At 43.0% G+C, this 18,247-nt stretch overlaps 1 protein-coding gene across 3 annotated transcripts in view; it reads right to left on the bottom strand.

The window, feature by feature from the left end:
• The window catches only part of APBA1 (amyloid beta precursor protein binding family A member 1), a 483,473-nt gene that overhangs the window by 44,281 nt on the left and 420,945 nt on the right, over positions 1-18,247 (bottom strand). For all 3 annotated transcript variants that reach the window (XM_078675748.1, XM_078675746.1, XM_078675747.1), the window contains 2 exons: positions 16,649-16,828; positions 12,842-13,054 (listed from right to left, as the gene is read on the bottom strand). In XM_078675748.1, coding sequence (XP_078531874.1) covers positions 12,842-13,054; positions 16,649-16,828 — 393 coding nt within the window. The remainder of the gene's footprint in view (positions 1-12,841; positions 13,055-16,648; positions 16,829-18,247) is intronic.

Consider the following 18,247-nt stretch of genomic DNA (forward strand, 5'->3'; position numbering starts at 1 on the left):
GTTGTGGTTGCAACCAGTGGCATTCCTAACTTTATCAACGTTTTTCAGGTAACGTGAGCTTGGCCCACTCCTTCCCTTAGAGCTCACGTGCTGTGGAGTAGCAACTAATGAAGAGGTCCAATTGGACAATCCGAATTCTCCAGAACCGCTCCTACAGCGAGCAGTGCTCCAAGCCAACCTTCAGCACTACTTTGTATTATTAAGTCAAGTTCGGGTGTTCAATGTGTTGTGTGAGTAGCTGTGTGTCGGTGTGCTGTTTCCCGCTGTGGCGGTGGAGCTGGTCACATCCGCTCCCACCGCAGGACTGCACTTGGAGTGTTCGCCTCTTGACTCATAGTAAACCTGTTGAACAAAGCCCGCCCGAGCCAACACGAGGCTGGTCCGGTGCTTGGCCTTCCGCTGGTTGTCTCTCCTCCGTCTTTGGTGGGAGATCTCGCCTGCAATGTGGGACTGGTTACTCAGTAGGAAGAAGGTATTTTGGTTTGTCGCTTTGAGAAACATCAGGCTTATTTTTACAAGCATCCAGGCAGAGGACTTTTTTTTCCACAGATGAGGCCACCTGGGCCTCGCCCAGGCAGGCAGCACTCCCACCAGTTGCTATTATCTTTAGGTTTGTCATGACAGCAGCTATCTGAAGACCGATATTTACCAATTCATTAATACATACATACACACATAGTGCAGGTGTTTGCTCTGCCCTGAACAGTATTTATCTCACCCCATGTTATTTTCTTATTTGTATAGTATTCAGCCTGCTATGGAATGATTGCATTGCAGCGCATTAAGGAATATTTTATATCTCAAAAGAACTCTGAAATCATGGCACATTAAATTATATATTCCGTAGATGCATCGTATATAAAAATCGGTTAGTTCGTTTTTTCCTGTGCATCAGGCGCTCTTAATGTTTTAGCCGGCACTCAAAATGCAAACAAAACATTCTGTCTTTGCCAAGGCTTCTTTTGTCTTTGTCAACATGTGCGCCGCCCTCTTGCTCGGCTCGAGCTGCGTACCTGCATGCACGCGCGGGGATAGTTCGTGACCGCTCGGGGGTCCTCTCCCTGTCCCTGTGAATCCGTCACTGCTGCGTCAGCGTCCAGGCGTGGGGTGATGCTGTTGCCAGGATACCTTTAAATCCAGGGCTGGTAAATCTGTGCAGCCTTCTCGACAGAGTGGAATTGATTAGAGGGTTTGAACTGTGACCTTTCTCCTCATTGACTGCACCATGACCACCTCTGCACAAGTAATTCAGCAGGAACTTGAGGCGCAAGAATGAGCATGGTTAAACCTGAATATGGGATAAATGTCATTATGGGTGCATGGTGTACAATTAAAAATATGGAACATGGTCTCTTTTTTGAAATCGCTCATTTGTGGTATGATAACTGAGGTGAAATAGTCTTGCAAAACAGGGTTCCCTTGATGCTTTGTTGAGATGTTTGATAAACTTACGTTGTTGTCTTAGACACACCGGGGCTCCAGGGTGTGTGTGTGTGTATGTGACTGCTCCAGAGTGTGTGTGTATGTGACTGCTCCAGAGTGTGTGTGTATGTGACTGCTCCAGTGTGTGTGTGTGTGTATGTGACTGCTCCAGTGTGTGTGTGTGTGTGTGTGACTGCTCCAGGGTGTGTGTGTGTGTGTGTGTGTGACTGCTCCAGGGTGTGTGTGTGTGTGTGTGTGTGTGTGTGTGACTGCTCCAGGGTGTGTGTGTGTGTGTGACTGCTCCAGGGTGTGTGTGTGTGACTGCTCCAGAGTGTGTGTGTATGTGACTGCTCCAGAGTGTGTGTGTATGTGACTGCTCCAGAGTGTGTGTGTATGTGACTGCTCCAGAGTGTGTGTGTATGTGACTGCTCCAGTGTGTGTGTGTGTGTGTGTGTGTGACTGCTCCAGAGTGTGTGTGTGTGTGTGACTGCTCCAGTGTGTGTGTGTGTGTGTGACTGCTCCAGTGGGTGTGTGTATGTGACTGCTCTGGGTGTGTGTGTGTGTGTGTGTGTGGGGCTCTGGGTATGTGTGGGGGGGGCTCTGGGTGTGTGTGTGTGGGGCTCTGGGTGTGTGTGGCTGGCTCTGGGTGTGTGTGGCTGGCTCTAGGTGTGTGTGTGTGTGGCTCTGGGTGTGTGTGTATGTGGTAGTAATTGCTGTCTGCTGAGCTCGTCCGTAGGGTACAATAGGTCTCACATTTGCGAGAGATTAAGCTATTGGCCATTTAAATGACAATGCCATTTATTTATCTGTTTTCAAAACCAACACATGAATACAAATTTTGTCATTTACAATGCCAATAGCTCTAACTTTTCCAAAGGCGAAACCGTTGCATTGTAAATGCTTGTTTTTCTTGTGTTGGTTTTTCACTTTATTACTGCTTAAGTGCTGCATGAATACTTTACACATTTCATCTATGTTAAGCCTGACTTTTTTGACAAGATAGTAGAGGGTTAAGCACAGGTTACTTTAGTGACTTTTTGTTGTTCACCATGACTAGGATTATGGCTGTTGTTTGAGAAGGGTTCACTCCGCCCTGAACCGACAACCCAATGCCTCATAATGATGAAAAACACTCTTAACACATTGTGAAAATACAAGAAACTGATTACTGGCCATTATATAACACAGTGTGCAGGAAAAGCAGGAGAAATATTACCAGACTGGGTGTGGCTAGAATGAGTGCAGACATATTTTAGCTTGGCAGCGGCTGACAGATTAGATCAGACTAGCAGATAATTCCCAAGAAACCACTCGCCGCCAAAGACACCAACCAAAGATTAGCAGCTCCAAACAGTCCGGAGCTGCAGCCAGGCAAAATTTACATGTAACTGACAGCAAGCCGGGTTGTATCCCACCAATTAAACTCGTGGGTGTGCAGGGTGTCAGTAGGGAATGGAGCATTGATATGAGCGTGAGCCACCAGGAAAGTACCAGTAGCTGATTGATATGACCGTAACACACGCAACAAGCCCCCCAGGGCACATCAGACATCATGGAAACCTTGATTTTGCTGGTAAACTCTTCTCAAACACGCGGGGTGTCAACCAGAGTTAAACAAGGGAGAAGGCAGATCAGGTAGGCAAAGCAGCCCACATCAACACCAAGAGAAGCTGACTTTAGCACAGCTGATCATGCAATAGCTCCATTGCTTCTCAAAGGAAGCAAATCCCTACTGACCAGCATCACAAAGCGATATTGGAAAAGTCCTGCTGACCAGCATTCCAGAGACTCACCTGACATCACTGAAGTGTTATCTACATGCAGCAGCCAGCCTCATTAATCATACTCTCAGAGAATGCCACTAACTGCCAGTGCACAGGCACATCTCATTGAAAACATGCTGCATCTTCAGTATCAACTCCACACAATGCTTTGCAACCAAGATCAAGCCTTCTGGCTAAATACACACAAAATTCTCAGACTGGAAATGAGGAACTGCGAGAGGGAGCAGCCAAGATGTTGAGTCTAGCCTTGCTACACGCTCAGGGCTTGGAAAATCATTCCAATTTAAATCGGGCAGGTCACCCTCCTTCTCCACTTCCAGAAGAAGCTGAAGGCTCATCTTTTCAAACAACAACTCAATACATTATAAATTCCAACTGCCTTACTCTGTGAGAAGCACATATTTCCACCACTCTTATCCTTTCCCCATTCCCTTTCTGACTGTAAACCCTAATCCGCCTGCCCCCTCCTTGGCTAAATTGGCACCCCTACACCACCTTTTTGCTCCCAGGCCCCTCCCCCTGTTCTCTCCTCAATAAGCCCTTTGCCTATTTCTCAGCCTGTAGCTAGTGTACAGCTGTCTCTTGTCAATTGCTTTGTAGCTAGGTGTGCGCTGCATAGGATGCATACATACGTACTGTTGTAAACTTCATCAGCTATGCAGAAATCAGCTCAGATTTCTGCCATGCCACGGTAGAGAGGAGGTGGAGGCTTAGGCAAATGATTGCACCGGTTCAGACCCTAGGGCATGAGGCATATCTACTGTACCCAGCGAGGTTAAAGATTATTGTTAAGGGGCATGTAAGAGTTTTTTTATCAGAGATTAAGGCTCAGCAGTATCTGACAGAATTGAGAGAGCAGAAAGGAGGCTAAGTGGCTGGTCACATAGCGAGGAGGTACATATGGGAGTAGGGCGAGGTGCAGCTTCTGCATTCATAGGCTGTCACACATAGGTCATGAGTGACCTATTTGCCTGTAGGGGGGTGTGAGGTAGTTTTAATGGGGGGCAGGGGCGGGGGGGCTTGGGTGTGTGGAGGGACTGGGGGTTTTCACAGTATGGCACGGCACTAGCTTGGTTCTCGATGGGTGGTATGGAAACAGTTTTGAGACAGTTATCTAGGTATATGAGATGCATTAATAAAGGAAGGAAGCAGTCTCCGTTAAAATCCAAAAAGAGGCTTAATAATGTATTGGTCGTTTGGATGGGAAAAGTTTATGATGTTTTCTAATGAGTATTAGAATTGCCTCTCTCATCAATATGTGTGGCTTGAATAATTACATGAAAAGACAGCGAGTGGCGGCGGCCCTTAGGTTAATGCGACTGGATTTCCTTAGTCTCCAGGAGACCCACCTAGAAGAAGCAAGGGCATATTTAATGGAGCAGTTAGGTTTTTCTTTACTAGCAAACTCAAGTCAGGGGACTAGAACTAGAGGGGTGGCTATTTTGGCCCAAAAAAAACAGAACGCTAAGGTTATTAATAAAAAAGAGGATCAATGGGGAAGATGGGTGTTATTGAAATGTGAATTAAATAACCATGTACTCACTTAGGGTACAATGTATGGATCCACTGAAGATGATCCAGATGTATTTGAATTTCTAGATATAGAGTTGGCTTCTTGGCCTGAACCAATTATCATCAAAATTCTTTATTTCGGTTAAAAACAAACCATAAAAGAGTCATAAACATAGAAAACAATACAGTTTCTTAAAACAACCACCAAGGTCAAGCAATATCACTTTCCAGATAAAAGCGGACCATAAGAAAGTCATGGGTATCAATACAATATCTTCTCTGAAAGGAGCCAATGATGCCAGACATTCTGAGTTACAAACGCACTATTACGGTGAGTCCATCTTGGAGTACACAGTGCAAGCAAGAATGCAATATTTAAAAATTTAAGGCAATAAATAGTAATAAGTAATAATAATGATAAATACCAGGTACTGTTATTAATTGATATTACTAGCATTATAAAAACAATAAAACCATGTACAATTTAGAGGGTATTACATATAACGAACTGGGATATATAAATAATTCTTCAATATTGTGCCCACCACTCAACACATAGCCTCTTTTCATCAATATTATTTTAGTGACTAATATCATGTCCTTACGGGACCGGCTATTGCAATTAGAGTTTTAGACCTCGTCTTCTTCGTACTATTGCCACAGCAAGGAGAAATCGATTTAAACTGAATACGATGGTCTGTGTTGTATCACCTTTAAACACTCTTTCTGCTTCATTGATATGTCTGAAGCCTAAAAGGCGACAAATAGGCTTTAGCCACTTTTTCCTACTGTGATGATAAGCCGGCATAAGAATAGAACATGAGCCTCATCCTCCCTTGTGCCAATTATTCTTTGTGGGGATTTTAATATATATGGGAGGGGGGGGATTGTTGGGCATTGAGCACGGACAGACATATGGAGGACGGAAGAAAAAAGTATCCCGGGCAATTTGTAATTTAGTACAGCATAATGCCCTTGCTGATGTGTGGGCACAATTGAACCCTACAGATGACGGATTCACTTTTTATTCGGCCCCACACAAAGTGTGTGTAAGACTATTTTTTTGTATCTAATTCTTTGCTGTCTAAAAGTAAGATAGAGAAGTTTCCCCGCTTGATTTCTGACCATAATCCGCTTGTTTTAACACTTGAGTTGGTAGGATTGAATAGCAGGACATCAATATGGACGTTTGAAAGAAAACTACTTCTGGTTGAGGGCTATGTTACATATATGAATAACTGGATAAGTTCCTTTTGGCAAATTAACAGAGGGAGCACTGCTACAGGATTCACCTGGGATGCCTTAAAAGATGGGATCCGAGGGGAAACACAAAGTTACAGTATGAATAAACAAAGGCAGGAAAGAGATAGAGTTACTGCACTTGTTAAACTAGTGACAAAGGCAGAAGAGGAATTGTGTCTGGCAGCTCAGGCTGGATCCCCTTTGGACGAAGTACTTTTAAAAATAGCAAGTATTAAGGCAAAGATAAATGAGGGTTTTGCAATTAAGGCGGCTGCAGTGTATATGACAGGTAGGGAAGTCAGTGCCAGGGTCATGGGCAGGTGCCGATATTGTTCTGATTCTTAAAAAAGGTAAAACACCTTTGGAACCTGGCTCATACAGACCTATTACTTTAATAAATGCAGATGCCAAGATTTATTCAAAGGCCTTGGCTTCTAGGTTAAGTAAGAGAATAGATCAGCTAGTTAGTTCCACGCAACACGGCTTTATCCCTGGAAGGGGAACTGCTTAACATGTTCGCAAAGTTATAACTCTTTGATGCCACGGAAGTCTCAGGAGACCCTATGGCGGCTATGTTTCTCGATGCACAAAAAGCATTCGACCGGGTCTCCTGGGACTTCTTGTGGGCAGCTTTAATGTGGTATGGCATTGGTGAAAGGTTTATCGTGGGTATTCAGGCGCTCTATCAGGCCCCTACAGCACAGCTTAGAATAAATGGAGGCTATTCTTCGGCAGTGTCTATCAGTCAAGGTACTCGTCAAAGGGTGACCGTTTTCCCCGCTGTTATTTGCGGTATATATAGACCCTTTAATTCGTAAATTAGAATTAAATGAGAGGTTTTTGCCGATCAGGATTCAGGGCCAAGTATTCAAGATTTTGGAGTGGAGAAGTGTGGCTCAATGGTTCGAGTGGCAGACCCTGATGTAGAGGTCTAGCCCGGGACCAGGGTTCAATTCCCGCCTCGGCGGGTCTTGGGCTCAATTTCCTCAGACCTGATCATTCTCGCCTCGGTGCCTATTCTAATCATGGGTCCCACTCTGCAACTCTGGGCAATAGCTTGCTTAATCTCCACAATGTCCCCAACAACGCTAGGATGCTTGGCTTCACCTTGGGGGTGCCCAGGAGTGGGCACTTCACAGGGAAAAGCCAGGAAGGGTTCCACAGCGGTATGCGTACAAGCGCCGAGATACCCTCATGGGTCGATTCGTGCGCTATACAAGTACTACTACATTTACATTTTACATTTACTACATTTGGCATATAAGGACGATGTGGCAATTGTGACTACCTCTCCGGGTAATGCTATCCAGGAAATAGAAAGAGAGGCGGCTCTTTTTGGTCGGATTTCGGGCTATGCGCTAAACGGTCCCAAAACACAGATTATCAAGAACAGTCAGGTGGTCTGTGAAGATACTCGAGTAGTCCAATCTGCAGGTTATCTAGGGATCAATATTTCGGCAGATTTAGACAAGATTGTAGAACAAAATATTGCACCCATAATGGCTAAAACTAAGGTTGATCTTGACCGAATACATAACCTACATCTTACTCTGGTTGGACGCACCAATGTGGTGAAGATGATTATCCTTCCCAAGTTTCTTTACTTATTTAGGACAATTCCATTGGTATTTGAAGTTAAATGGTTTGTTGCGATTGAACATCTTATTAATAGATTTATTTGGGAACAAGGGAAGACTAGGAGGGGCCTTAGTTTTTTTACTCTCTCTAGAGATAAAGGAAGATGGGCAGTACCTGATTTTAAGTTGTATTATTGGGCTGCGGCCATACAGTACATGTGTGGTCTGATAGGAGGAGAGCCCTCTGATCCACAGATAAAGGTAGGGTCTACTGATATATATGCAATACTTATGGGGAGATTGCAGAGAATTGTTTGTTGAAATGTTCTGATCCAAGTTATTTTAAAAGAACTAGGTTTAAGACACTCATGGCAGTTTATAAAATTTGGGCATCACTTTGTAAAAAATTGGGGATTGGCAGGTTTAACGCTTACACTCGAATCAACGGAAATAACATTTTTCCTAGAGAGATCTTTGCGGATTCAGTTATGGCAGGTTGGGGGCGGCGAGGGGTCAGGAAACTGGGGGATTTGGTAGGGATCAATGGTGTGTTACAGTTTGCTGATATGCAGGGGAAGTATGGTATGTATATAAATAACTTCTTTAAGTTTCTGCAAGGTCGGAGCTATCTTGTAAATAAACAAGGGGGTGCTGCTGGGTTTTGTAAAAATGGGATCCTTGATGCAATTGAATTGGGGGGGGGCAGATTGCTCAATTAGGAGATTTTATGCTGAGCTGACGGCGCTTAAGACAGATGATTTGGAAAAATATGGCAAGAAGTGGGCAGATAAGCTTCAGGTGGGTCAGGAATGTTTCCAGAGTTATCTTCAAATGGGACATACCTTATTATGTTCAGCATCCTTACAGGCTCAACATTACAAAACAATATATTTGCTGTACCATACACCTGCCAGGTTCGCGCAGTGGGGTGGGACTATAGGAATTTGCTGCCCCCGGTGCGACAGCGCAGCGGCGGATATTATACACCTGTTTGCGACGTGCCCTCAGCTTGCCCAGCTGCATAAAGAAATTGAAACCTTTTTGGATCAAACTCTAGGAATAAAAATTATACTCACACCAGTATGGATTATCCTCGGGTAGGGGAGGGTGAGGAACAGTGTCAATACTTTTTGTTTATGGCCATGGCAGTTTTAAGACTCTGTGTGGCAACTGCTTGGTTGGATAAGGAACCCCCTAAATTCCATCTATGGTTGGCTAAACTACTGGCAGTATAGAACTTAGAAAAAGGGATATATGACAGGAAAGGGAAAACAGGTAGAATTCTTGGGAAACTTATATGGGAACCTGTTATGAGGTGGAAGGAGAATGCTTAGGGCTGTATTTAGAGATTGTTCATTTTTCTGTCTTATCTTCTTTGATTATGCATCTCAGATAAGCTGATAAAATGATAAAGTGACTGTGCCATATGTAAAAAAAAATGTGCTTGATTAGAAATGGAAAAAATAAAAATATATATATAAAAAAAAAAAATCATCTCAGGGGCAAGATTATGTTCTACCAAGTCATCTTTCATAGCTCCATGCAGCAGGTCTGAGAAGAGTGCACCGTGCTCAATCTAGTCTTTTTTTTATTTTTTATTTTTTTTTATTGCATTTTTCAAGATAAACCTCAACCGTATCCAAGTGTTTTTGGTTTGCATTATTTTTACAATTACCATTATGACTTTTTATACAGTATAATAACCATTTTTGTCGCTCATACAAATACACAACGATCGTTTGGCTCCTTTCCCATCCCGACTGATTGTATTGCAGTGTAGTTACATAGAAATCAATTACTTTTGTTGCTACTGTCATGGGCTGATGTCCGGGCTTGAGTCTATCTGCGGGGGTTCGCATATGTGCCCTCTAAACTCGTTCCATTTTCCCCATATTCTAGACCATTTATTGGGGCAACAACCCCTGTGAGTATACACTGCTCTTTCGGCCACCATTGCTGTATCTAGTTGTTCCTCCACTGTTGGTATCTGGGGACTATTCCCGATCCCCAGTTCCTTGCTATGTTCCGCTTTGCAATCGTCATTCCTAGTGTCGGCTCAATCTAGTCTTTGACTATAAGTATTATCTTCACTTCCTCCCTTAGGAGGTAGAACTTAAGCAGATTAAGAGGGGACCCCTGTGTGCTCATTGGCAAGCTCAATATAAACTAAATAGTTTACCTCAATTATCTATTTCAGAGAGTGCAGGTGCCGTGCAATTAACTCTACAAAGCATGATAAATAATCAGTATGAGTATCGAGACCACCTGACTCCTCTTGTAATCTGTAATAATAATAGTCTCCTTCACATTAGACCACCTCTTCAGCAGTTCCTAGCTAAAGGCTGAACGTGGCCTTCTCAATTATTTGCATCACCTTCTTAAAGTGAAACAATCAAAATCGGCCCTGCAACAAAATCGGCCGAAAACCGGCCCTAGCAAAGCGCTCGGCGGCACCTCCAACCCCCCGAGTGGGGAGGGGGGGGGCGGCCGAGCACTTTGCCAGGGCCGGTTTTGGTTCCCAGTCCGGCCCTGTTCTTAGCACTTTATTAAAAAACTCAAACAACCCATTTTTATGGGTGGTAGGAGGCAAGTAAGTGGTAGTTAGTTTTTTCATCACTCATTTCACATGGGTTTCAAATTGTGGGACATGAAGTCAGAGATCACAGTTCGAGGGAACCCAACTCGAGAAACAAATCCAATGAGAGCTATAAAAAGTACAGTATTCATTCTCAGAGGCGCAGCCTTACAGTACCTCATGGTATTATTTGGTCTGACTCTAGTGGTTCTGTGAACTAATGCATCCGCTCCAGGGGTCTGCACTCATCTTCAAGGTCACAGGTTAAAATTCCACAGACTCAGTATTTCATGGGCAAAATAATTGATTTTGATAACACTAAGCATTTGTTATTCAGCAACAACATGCAACAAGGGGTGAGTAAATTACGTTATGATGCCACTGAAGTGTCCATGAGACTAACATCATCATTATTTCCCACTTAAGGATAAGACCAATGACAGTAGTGCAGAGGAAGGAAGCCCATGTATGCCATTCTGACTAACCACTCAACTGGCTTATCAGTTAGGTGAAACGAATCCTCAGTGTCTACCTCCATGCTGGACCAGGAGAGCAGGGGATACAGTTATTGCTCTGATTTCCTTTCCCTAAGATGCCCTGCCAAGAGTTCCCCATGAGCCAAACAAGAAAAGAAGTCACTGAAACTTGGATGACAACCAACATCTAGCTAGCACCGAGTTTCAGATCAGCAGGATTACTATAAAAAGCCCATCTTGCAAGGCCTTTGGATAGTAGCTCTTCCATCCAATGAAATCCTAAAACGTTTTTTAAAAAAGAGGGCGTGATAAAAGCCCAGATCCTCCAAGACTTCTCGCAGCCAACATCCATGCAGCGATTTTAGGCTTCCTGGCATTAGCCGATTGCTAGATGATCCACAACAGACAATTAGGAGAGAAGTAAAGCTTAGAGACAGTTACTGTGCAAATCTTTGCCTTGCTAAAGCTGAATGTACAGTCTAATTCAAACATCCACAGGATATCTGGGAGGGATCACCAATGACAAGAGAAAGCTGGTCGTCAAGTTAACAAGGAAAGGAAAAAGACAACCTGAAGCAGAAACAACATTTTAGACAGCATTTACAGTGCCCCCTCAGAACTCTGAACACTTTTCATCCTTAACATGATCCCACTGACACAAGTGTGTAAAATATTAAACACACAAAGCACGCAATACACACACAAAGTAAGGGCTCCACTTATGGGTACTAGAGAGTTTGTACAAAGGAGAGCAGGCATTCATTTGCAACCCCAGGGATACACTTAGAAGGCCTAGCCTATAATCATATGCTACCAGCATGAGTTTACAGAAGTGGTAAATGTGCCAACTTTTTACTTCCAGTCTTACTCAGAGGTAAACAGATAGTCAAAAGATGTTATACTTTCAAGAATATTCAGACTATAATGATTGTTCAAAATGAATTTGTTGACTGATTATCATCATCTTCGTCTTACTTTCACTGATAAGATAACGCACCAAATGGCCTTACTGTAATATTTAACCTCCTCTAACATGCGAAGCACTAACAGTTCAGTTAAAATTATGACCACTGCATTGACTGTGAATACATTTAGAGCTATTTCAGTACTGTTCAGGATAGGGCCATCTAATGCTATGCAATGCTAGTGGTGCACAATACCATTAAGGAAACGCTAAATTAGTCTGTGACAAAAACACAACCCCGCCTTATATCTGTTGGTATAAACATGTGACTGTCCTTTTACTCAGCCTATCAAATAGTAAATAGCCCCTCGAGCTCATATGCACATTTACTAGCAACACACCAATAGCACCATCCATCCCATCCTTCCTGGAAGAGGTCCATATATACTTTAGCGCAGTGTACAAAATATGTTTGGAATACTGACATTACCGCCTATTGTATTCCTCCATTTCAAGAGTTTGAAGTAGGGACACAAGGCAGATAAAGGTGAGTTGACGGTCTTCTTTTGTTGGTTGAGACTGTGTGACGGGCGCTGATAGTCTTATTGTCCACATGCCTTTGAGGGTCACAGCAGTTAATTGCCTTCCCTAGTGTGGGGTCTCACCTTATGACCAAAGCCTTAATTGTGCAAAACAGAATTGACCACAATTAATGCCCTCTACAGAGGGTGTTAAAAACTGTTAACCCCCTGAGCAGATGGCATCAAGACTTACTTCAACAATGTGTAAAGTAAATCATAAATAAATGAAAGTATGGGAATCAAATTAGAGAAAGACTTAAGCATGACTGCCATTACCAACAAATCTCAAGGTCTGTATCTAAATTCCATCCAACCACTCACTACAGTTAAGAAACAGTCGAGAAAAAAATCTTCACTGCCAGATCCAGATGGGAAGAGAGTCTACAGTATCTGTACTGATACCTTTCTTGTGGACTGACAATGTGAAAGCATTTGTTCATGGCAGCTGTATCAGGCCCGTTAACAAGAAAACATCCATGATCTGTGTAAATTCCCAAACTCTGATCAACAAATCCGTTTTAACCAAATCAACTACTAGAGCATAATGAGACCTTTGGCTAACTGTTTCGCATTAAGAGTAATATTTATGTTTGCAACAAATTAAACAAAAGGGGAGAAAAAGTCTGTAGACAAGTGGAGCTGAGAGAAATATTTCATTCTGGACATGATTGTACACATTCAGGTATTTGCTTCCAGATCCAACTCATGCCAGATGATATATGGTCAACGACAGATGCCTTTAAAACCATGCTCAGTGCTGCTGCTTACCTTTATGATGCTTTGGCACGTTGAGAGAGGCAAGCCCACCAAACTGGTGCCGTTGATGGACATCACCTGGTCTCCAATGTTAAGCTTTCCCGACTTCTCTGCCGGGCCTCCGTGCATCATGTTGGCAATGATCACCGTAGGCAGAATGGATCCCCAGCCGGACTCCACAATCACCACACCGAGGATCTCCCCTTTTTGCTTTTCTATGAAAACCTGAAATTAAAGGTAAGGTATGACTGCTGCTAGATATCAATATTTTCCCACATACACTTTTTCATCGACATATTCAGAAACAGAAGACAGGGAATTAACTATTTATGAAATAATCAAGCAGGTTGGGCAATAATTACATTGTAGCAACAGAAAATTTAAAGGAGGGCACTTCAAACAATAGGACAATGTCACAGAAACTTTGCACTAGCACCAAAAGCACTTTTTGAACATTTGCCGTTTGTTTCTTTAATGTATAGATTAATGAATAGAGTAAGCAGATCGTTCACTCTTTATGCTCATTATGTGACAACATAATTTTGTTTCAAACACAATTCAATCTATCATATTTGAAAAGGAGTGAAAATGTAGTGCCTCCACCCTCTGCAGGCCTAAAATGATGTGGAATCGGTTTATGTCCTATTTGCCCTGGCGCAAAAATAGTTTGCTCCATTTCTATTAAAAATGCAGGAAGATTGAGTACATTGAGTTGCACCTGGGGTTGTTGCTGTTGGTGATATATATCATTTGTAAAACTGCGCCATTTCCTTGCATTAATGAGGGTGACGAAAGACTTCATATGCACTCTAAATAGCTTCCTGGTTCAGCATGACTAAAACAACTTAAAATGTCCTACCAACTATATTCACTATATTCATTTATCCTTTTCTTAAAACTACTCACGTGGTGATGTAAAAACAAATCGGCCAACTTGAAAAACTATTTTATTTTTTACCTATGATTTATGAATACTGGGACTGGTCTATTATAGCATTACTGGCAGTAAGGGTTCTGCTTCACAAAACCAATTTTTACTTGCATGTGCCTTGGGCATGTATATATGGAAACAAAGAGGAGAATGTGCACATCCTATTCTGAAACTGCAGTTTTGTGCTGGCAGATGAGAGGATACTCCCCAGGTGCATGTGAGCAGAGGCTTCCACAGTACTACAAGAAAGTTGCTGGCCTGCGGAAAGGGCCAGCGAGTTTTCAGCAGATTCCTAATTCACAGAGGACTGTGGTGTGTATACAGAAATGAGCCATTAATTCTCCTACACTTGAGTCTGGCGAGATACTAGACAAATACAGATAAACGGACATGGGGTCCAGGGCCGGCTTTAGGGCAGTGCGACTGGTGCCGCCACACTGGGCACTGACCTGTGGAGGGGGCGCCAAGCTCGGGTGGAGGGTGGGGGGCGGGGGAGGCGCTCTGTTTAGCAATACCTTATGATTGTAGAGATGAGGGACACTTTTGCCTGGTGGTAGAGAGAGAGAAGGAAAGGAGGCACTCATGGGGTGTGGGGTACCAAAAATTATTATTGCACTGGGCGCCACTAGCTCTAAAACCTATACATTTTCCTTCCCACTGAATTATTAGACATGGAAAGAAACAACTGCATGTCAAGAAACAAACACCAACTGGAGGCAGACACTGGTCCCGACACTAATATGAAGGAAATGTCAAAGGAAGGAGAAGGACAGTTCCAAAAAAAAAAAGGGGGACAAAAAAGCAGGCTTGGTAGAGAGAGCTTGGGCTCTGTCCAAAAGTAGGCAAGGTGAAACCTAGTGAGGGAAATTAAAAACTGAGAAAACACACTGCTACTCAATGTGGAGTTTGTGCTTGATTTGAGCCAAGGCCAGAAAATAAAACCACTGGCAATTAAGATGATGAGTCCTCATGCAATGCTGTCCTCCTGCTCGCTCTTGGGGGAACCAGCAACATAAGTGTCCTAAAGCACCTATGCGGTAGACCGGAGAGGCACGTGAACCCCTGTCCATGTGCAACCAATAACTGCCAACATGCATGCACAATGTAGGTCGCCCATGCTTACCTAAGAGCTGCCAGACTCAAGTGTGTCATGGAGGAGGTATGTTCCCTACATTCGGCACATTATAGCAAACTACTGTTTTTCGTGAAGACACCCACTATAACCACATTACTGTAAGCAGCCATGCTGAACTTGCCCTTGTGGTTTCATCTTACCAGGTGTTAGAAAATGCAAGTACATCGCCCTCCTACTTCATGTTCATCACTGGCCGTCATATGATCTGGATACTCCTTTCTGGTGCCTACTGCATATCGCATGCTGGCAGCCATCTTAAATTCAGGCTGTTTGCATCACAAGACAATTCAAACAAATTCAGATGCAAGGATACTTGTGTGTCACAAAGACTGCCAATAACATGGATAGAATAAAGGTGAAACCTCAGGTTCCCTACACAAGAGATGGTTTGAATAAAATCAGATGAAAGCACATTTCATGTTACTCAAGACATTAACCATGTGCTTACAGTAAAGATGAAAGGCACACATATAGGAAAGAACTGTGTCAAAAGGTTCAAGTCATCAACAATGCTGTGAGACTGTGCAAGACCGCTACTGATGAGGCTGGAGATACACATCAAGCTAGACGGCTATTTTTGATATATATAATTAATGCAGCTAGGCTGAAGTACATCCGTCTTGTGATCATGCTTACCCACTTCATTCCTAGGAAGAAGTAACTCAGTAACAAACAGAAGTAGGAATCAACCCAGCTTTTGAGCATGTAACTTTATAAATAAAATAAATAAATAACACAGAAAACCAGACCTTTACAATGTTTCATGGTCTATCACCTTTTCGCGTGACTGACTTCCAAAATGAGATCCATCGAAAACTACCCGAGAGTCACCAGCAAGAATGGCTCCAGAGGACCATACCACATATCTATTGGCCAGTATAAGTGGCGATGATATAGAAGAGCTATTTGTTGCACTTCCCATGGAGACTCCTGCATCTTTACAGTCTGAGGAGAAACAGCCATCCGTACATCAAATCCAAAGGCCTGTGACTAGAAGACAGTAAGGCATCTGGCCATTTACCTCTGTGCTGATCATAAGCATCAATCTCTGCCATCTATATCAAAGGGTTCCTTTAATGTCATAAGAAAGAGCCTGCATTTTACAACAAGGAACAATATTCATGGATCCTCCTGTACTGGTGAAAAAAGGATATGCCATTGTGCCGCGGTACAGACAATTATGGTTGTCTTCGGGACATCATTTAAGACTATTTTCAGCACGTTTCATTAACTGAAAGGCTAATTGGTGCTCTGCCTGTCCTCCAACCTGACGCATAGAACATTCCAGTCTAGAAAGAAGTGACCCTATTCTGAAGTATACATAGGTACCAACTCCAACACACAGTTTCCTCTTCTGGGCTAATGGCAGCTGAAAGGAAATTATTCAATACATTTTTGATAAAACACTGAAAAAGAGAATCCCCAAATCGTTTAAACATTATTGGTCAAACCAATTGTTGTAACATTAAAAACAGTATACTTTTATTAGGACTTTTCAGTGTTTCCACATTCAGTCCTTTATCGTAAATAGTATGTCACATCAAAATAAAGATCAGTTAAAAAAACAGAAGGCTTGGTTTGGAGATTTTCTTTACACAAAGTTTCTACAATTATCTGTGGTTCGGGTGCTCATTATGGTGAAATCTGTGTAGTATAGCCCGGGTAAAACCATAACACATGACTCATTCATATTTAAATATGACTCCAAATGTAGTTCAAGAGACGGGCATGCAATACACATGTGACAACCTACATCTTTGCAGTTTTCTGACTTGGAGAAGTGGATCAGGTCATCGTTGTACATATCCTGGGTGTTGAGCAGGTCACTGTACTCCTTCTGGCTTAGGTCCTCTGGATTGATGCCATTGGCCCTCAAGAATTCTTGGTAGGCCACACTAAATGCTTGGCCTATGGACTGTGCAATCAGCTGGGCCTGCAACACAGAAGAGAAAGTATTTAATTGCACCAATAGACCAGTTAGCTGTGATACTGAAATGGTACACCATACCAATATACCTGCACTTAAAAAAATGAACACTGCAAAAATCCCTATTTTAATTCCTTTGCAAGATGCATGTTCAGATGGTTCCATACAGCCCAGTGATAGGCAAAAGTATTCCTAATAGGGAAGGTGATGGAAGTGCCAACGGAATTCAGATCCAGGCTTCCTGGGGAGGCATCACAAAGTAAACGGCAGCGAATTAAGTTTAGGGACAGAGTTGGTCTTATTAGCGCATGACTGGTGGTGTGAAGTGAAGTCTCAGGAAATCAGAAATATCTTTGAGTTACTCACACCAGTGCTACAGCAGCCACATGAATGTCCAGTCATTGTCCTTTGGCAGAATCAGTCGGGGGGGGGGGTGGGGGGGAGGGCAGAATAGTAAACTTTATAAATCAATTACTAAGCTATAGCTTTACTAGCAAAAGAGTGAAAACAAAAGCTGTACACATTCCTAAAATATGGACACAAAAGTGTAATTAGGTATCCCATAACTTATTACTGACCAACTGACTACATTTATACAGTATACTAGGATCTCTTGGGGTCGGTCAAAATAATGCGTAGCCAAACAGATAGCTCTTCAGCTTTTTCCATACGGCTTCAGATTTGATATGGCAAACAATGAGTAATGCCAAATGCAACTATGTAATGTAATGGACATTTCTACCGCGCTACTATCACTCCAAGGAGTATCTTGGCGCTTACACAACCCAGATGGAGGAGTTGGATAGGGAAAAGATGTCCTAATTTCTACACATCCACTAAACTAGGCTCCTACACAAAGTGTCAGGCAGAGAGAAGATCCAGGTTTTCAATGCCTTCCTGAAGGAAGCTTCTTGGGAGAAGGACCGCAAGGGGAGGGGAAGTTTGTTCCAGGCCTTAGTGCCCAGCACAAAGATGGATTTGCCACCCTTTGTGGCCAGTTTGAAACGAGGAGTAGTAAGTAAATTGTGGCTTGCGGATCTCAGACAGCGCGCTGGGTAGTATCTTTTAAACCCCTTTCGTAGGTAGGTTGGGCCACGTTGGTGGAATGCCCTGAAGGTGATTAGGAGAAGTTTAAATAAAATTCTCTTCCCTATTGGCAGCCAATGTAGAGTGTTTAGGGCTGCTGAAGCTGACGATCTACGGGGCAAACGCAGTACGAGGCGGGCTGCCGCATTTTGGACCATCTGCAATTTGTGGAGAACGATTTTGTTTGCTCCAACATAGAGTCCATTGCAGTAGTCCAGCCTAGAATTTATTAAGGCTACTGCGACTGTTTTCCTCGCCGAAAGAGGGAGAAAATCAAAGAACTTCCTAAGTGCTTTAATGATTTGGAAGCACATGCCTGCCACTGCTACAGCCTGGGGT

This window comes from Lissotriton helveticus, chromosome 2_1 (assembly GCF_964261635.1).
Source record: "Lissotriton helveticus chromosome 2_1, aLisHel1.1, whole genome shotgun sequence".
Classification (NCBI taxonomy): Eukaryota; Metazoa; Chordata; class Amphibia; order Caudata; family Salamandridae; genus Lissotriton; species Lissotriton helveticus.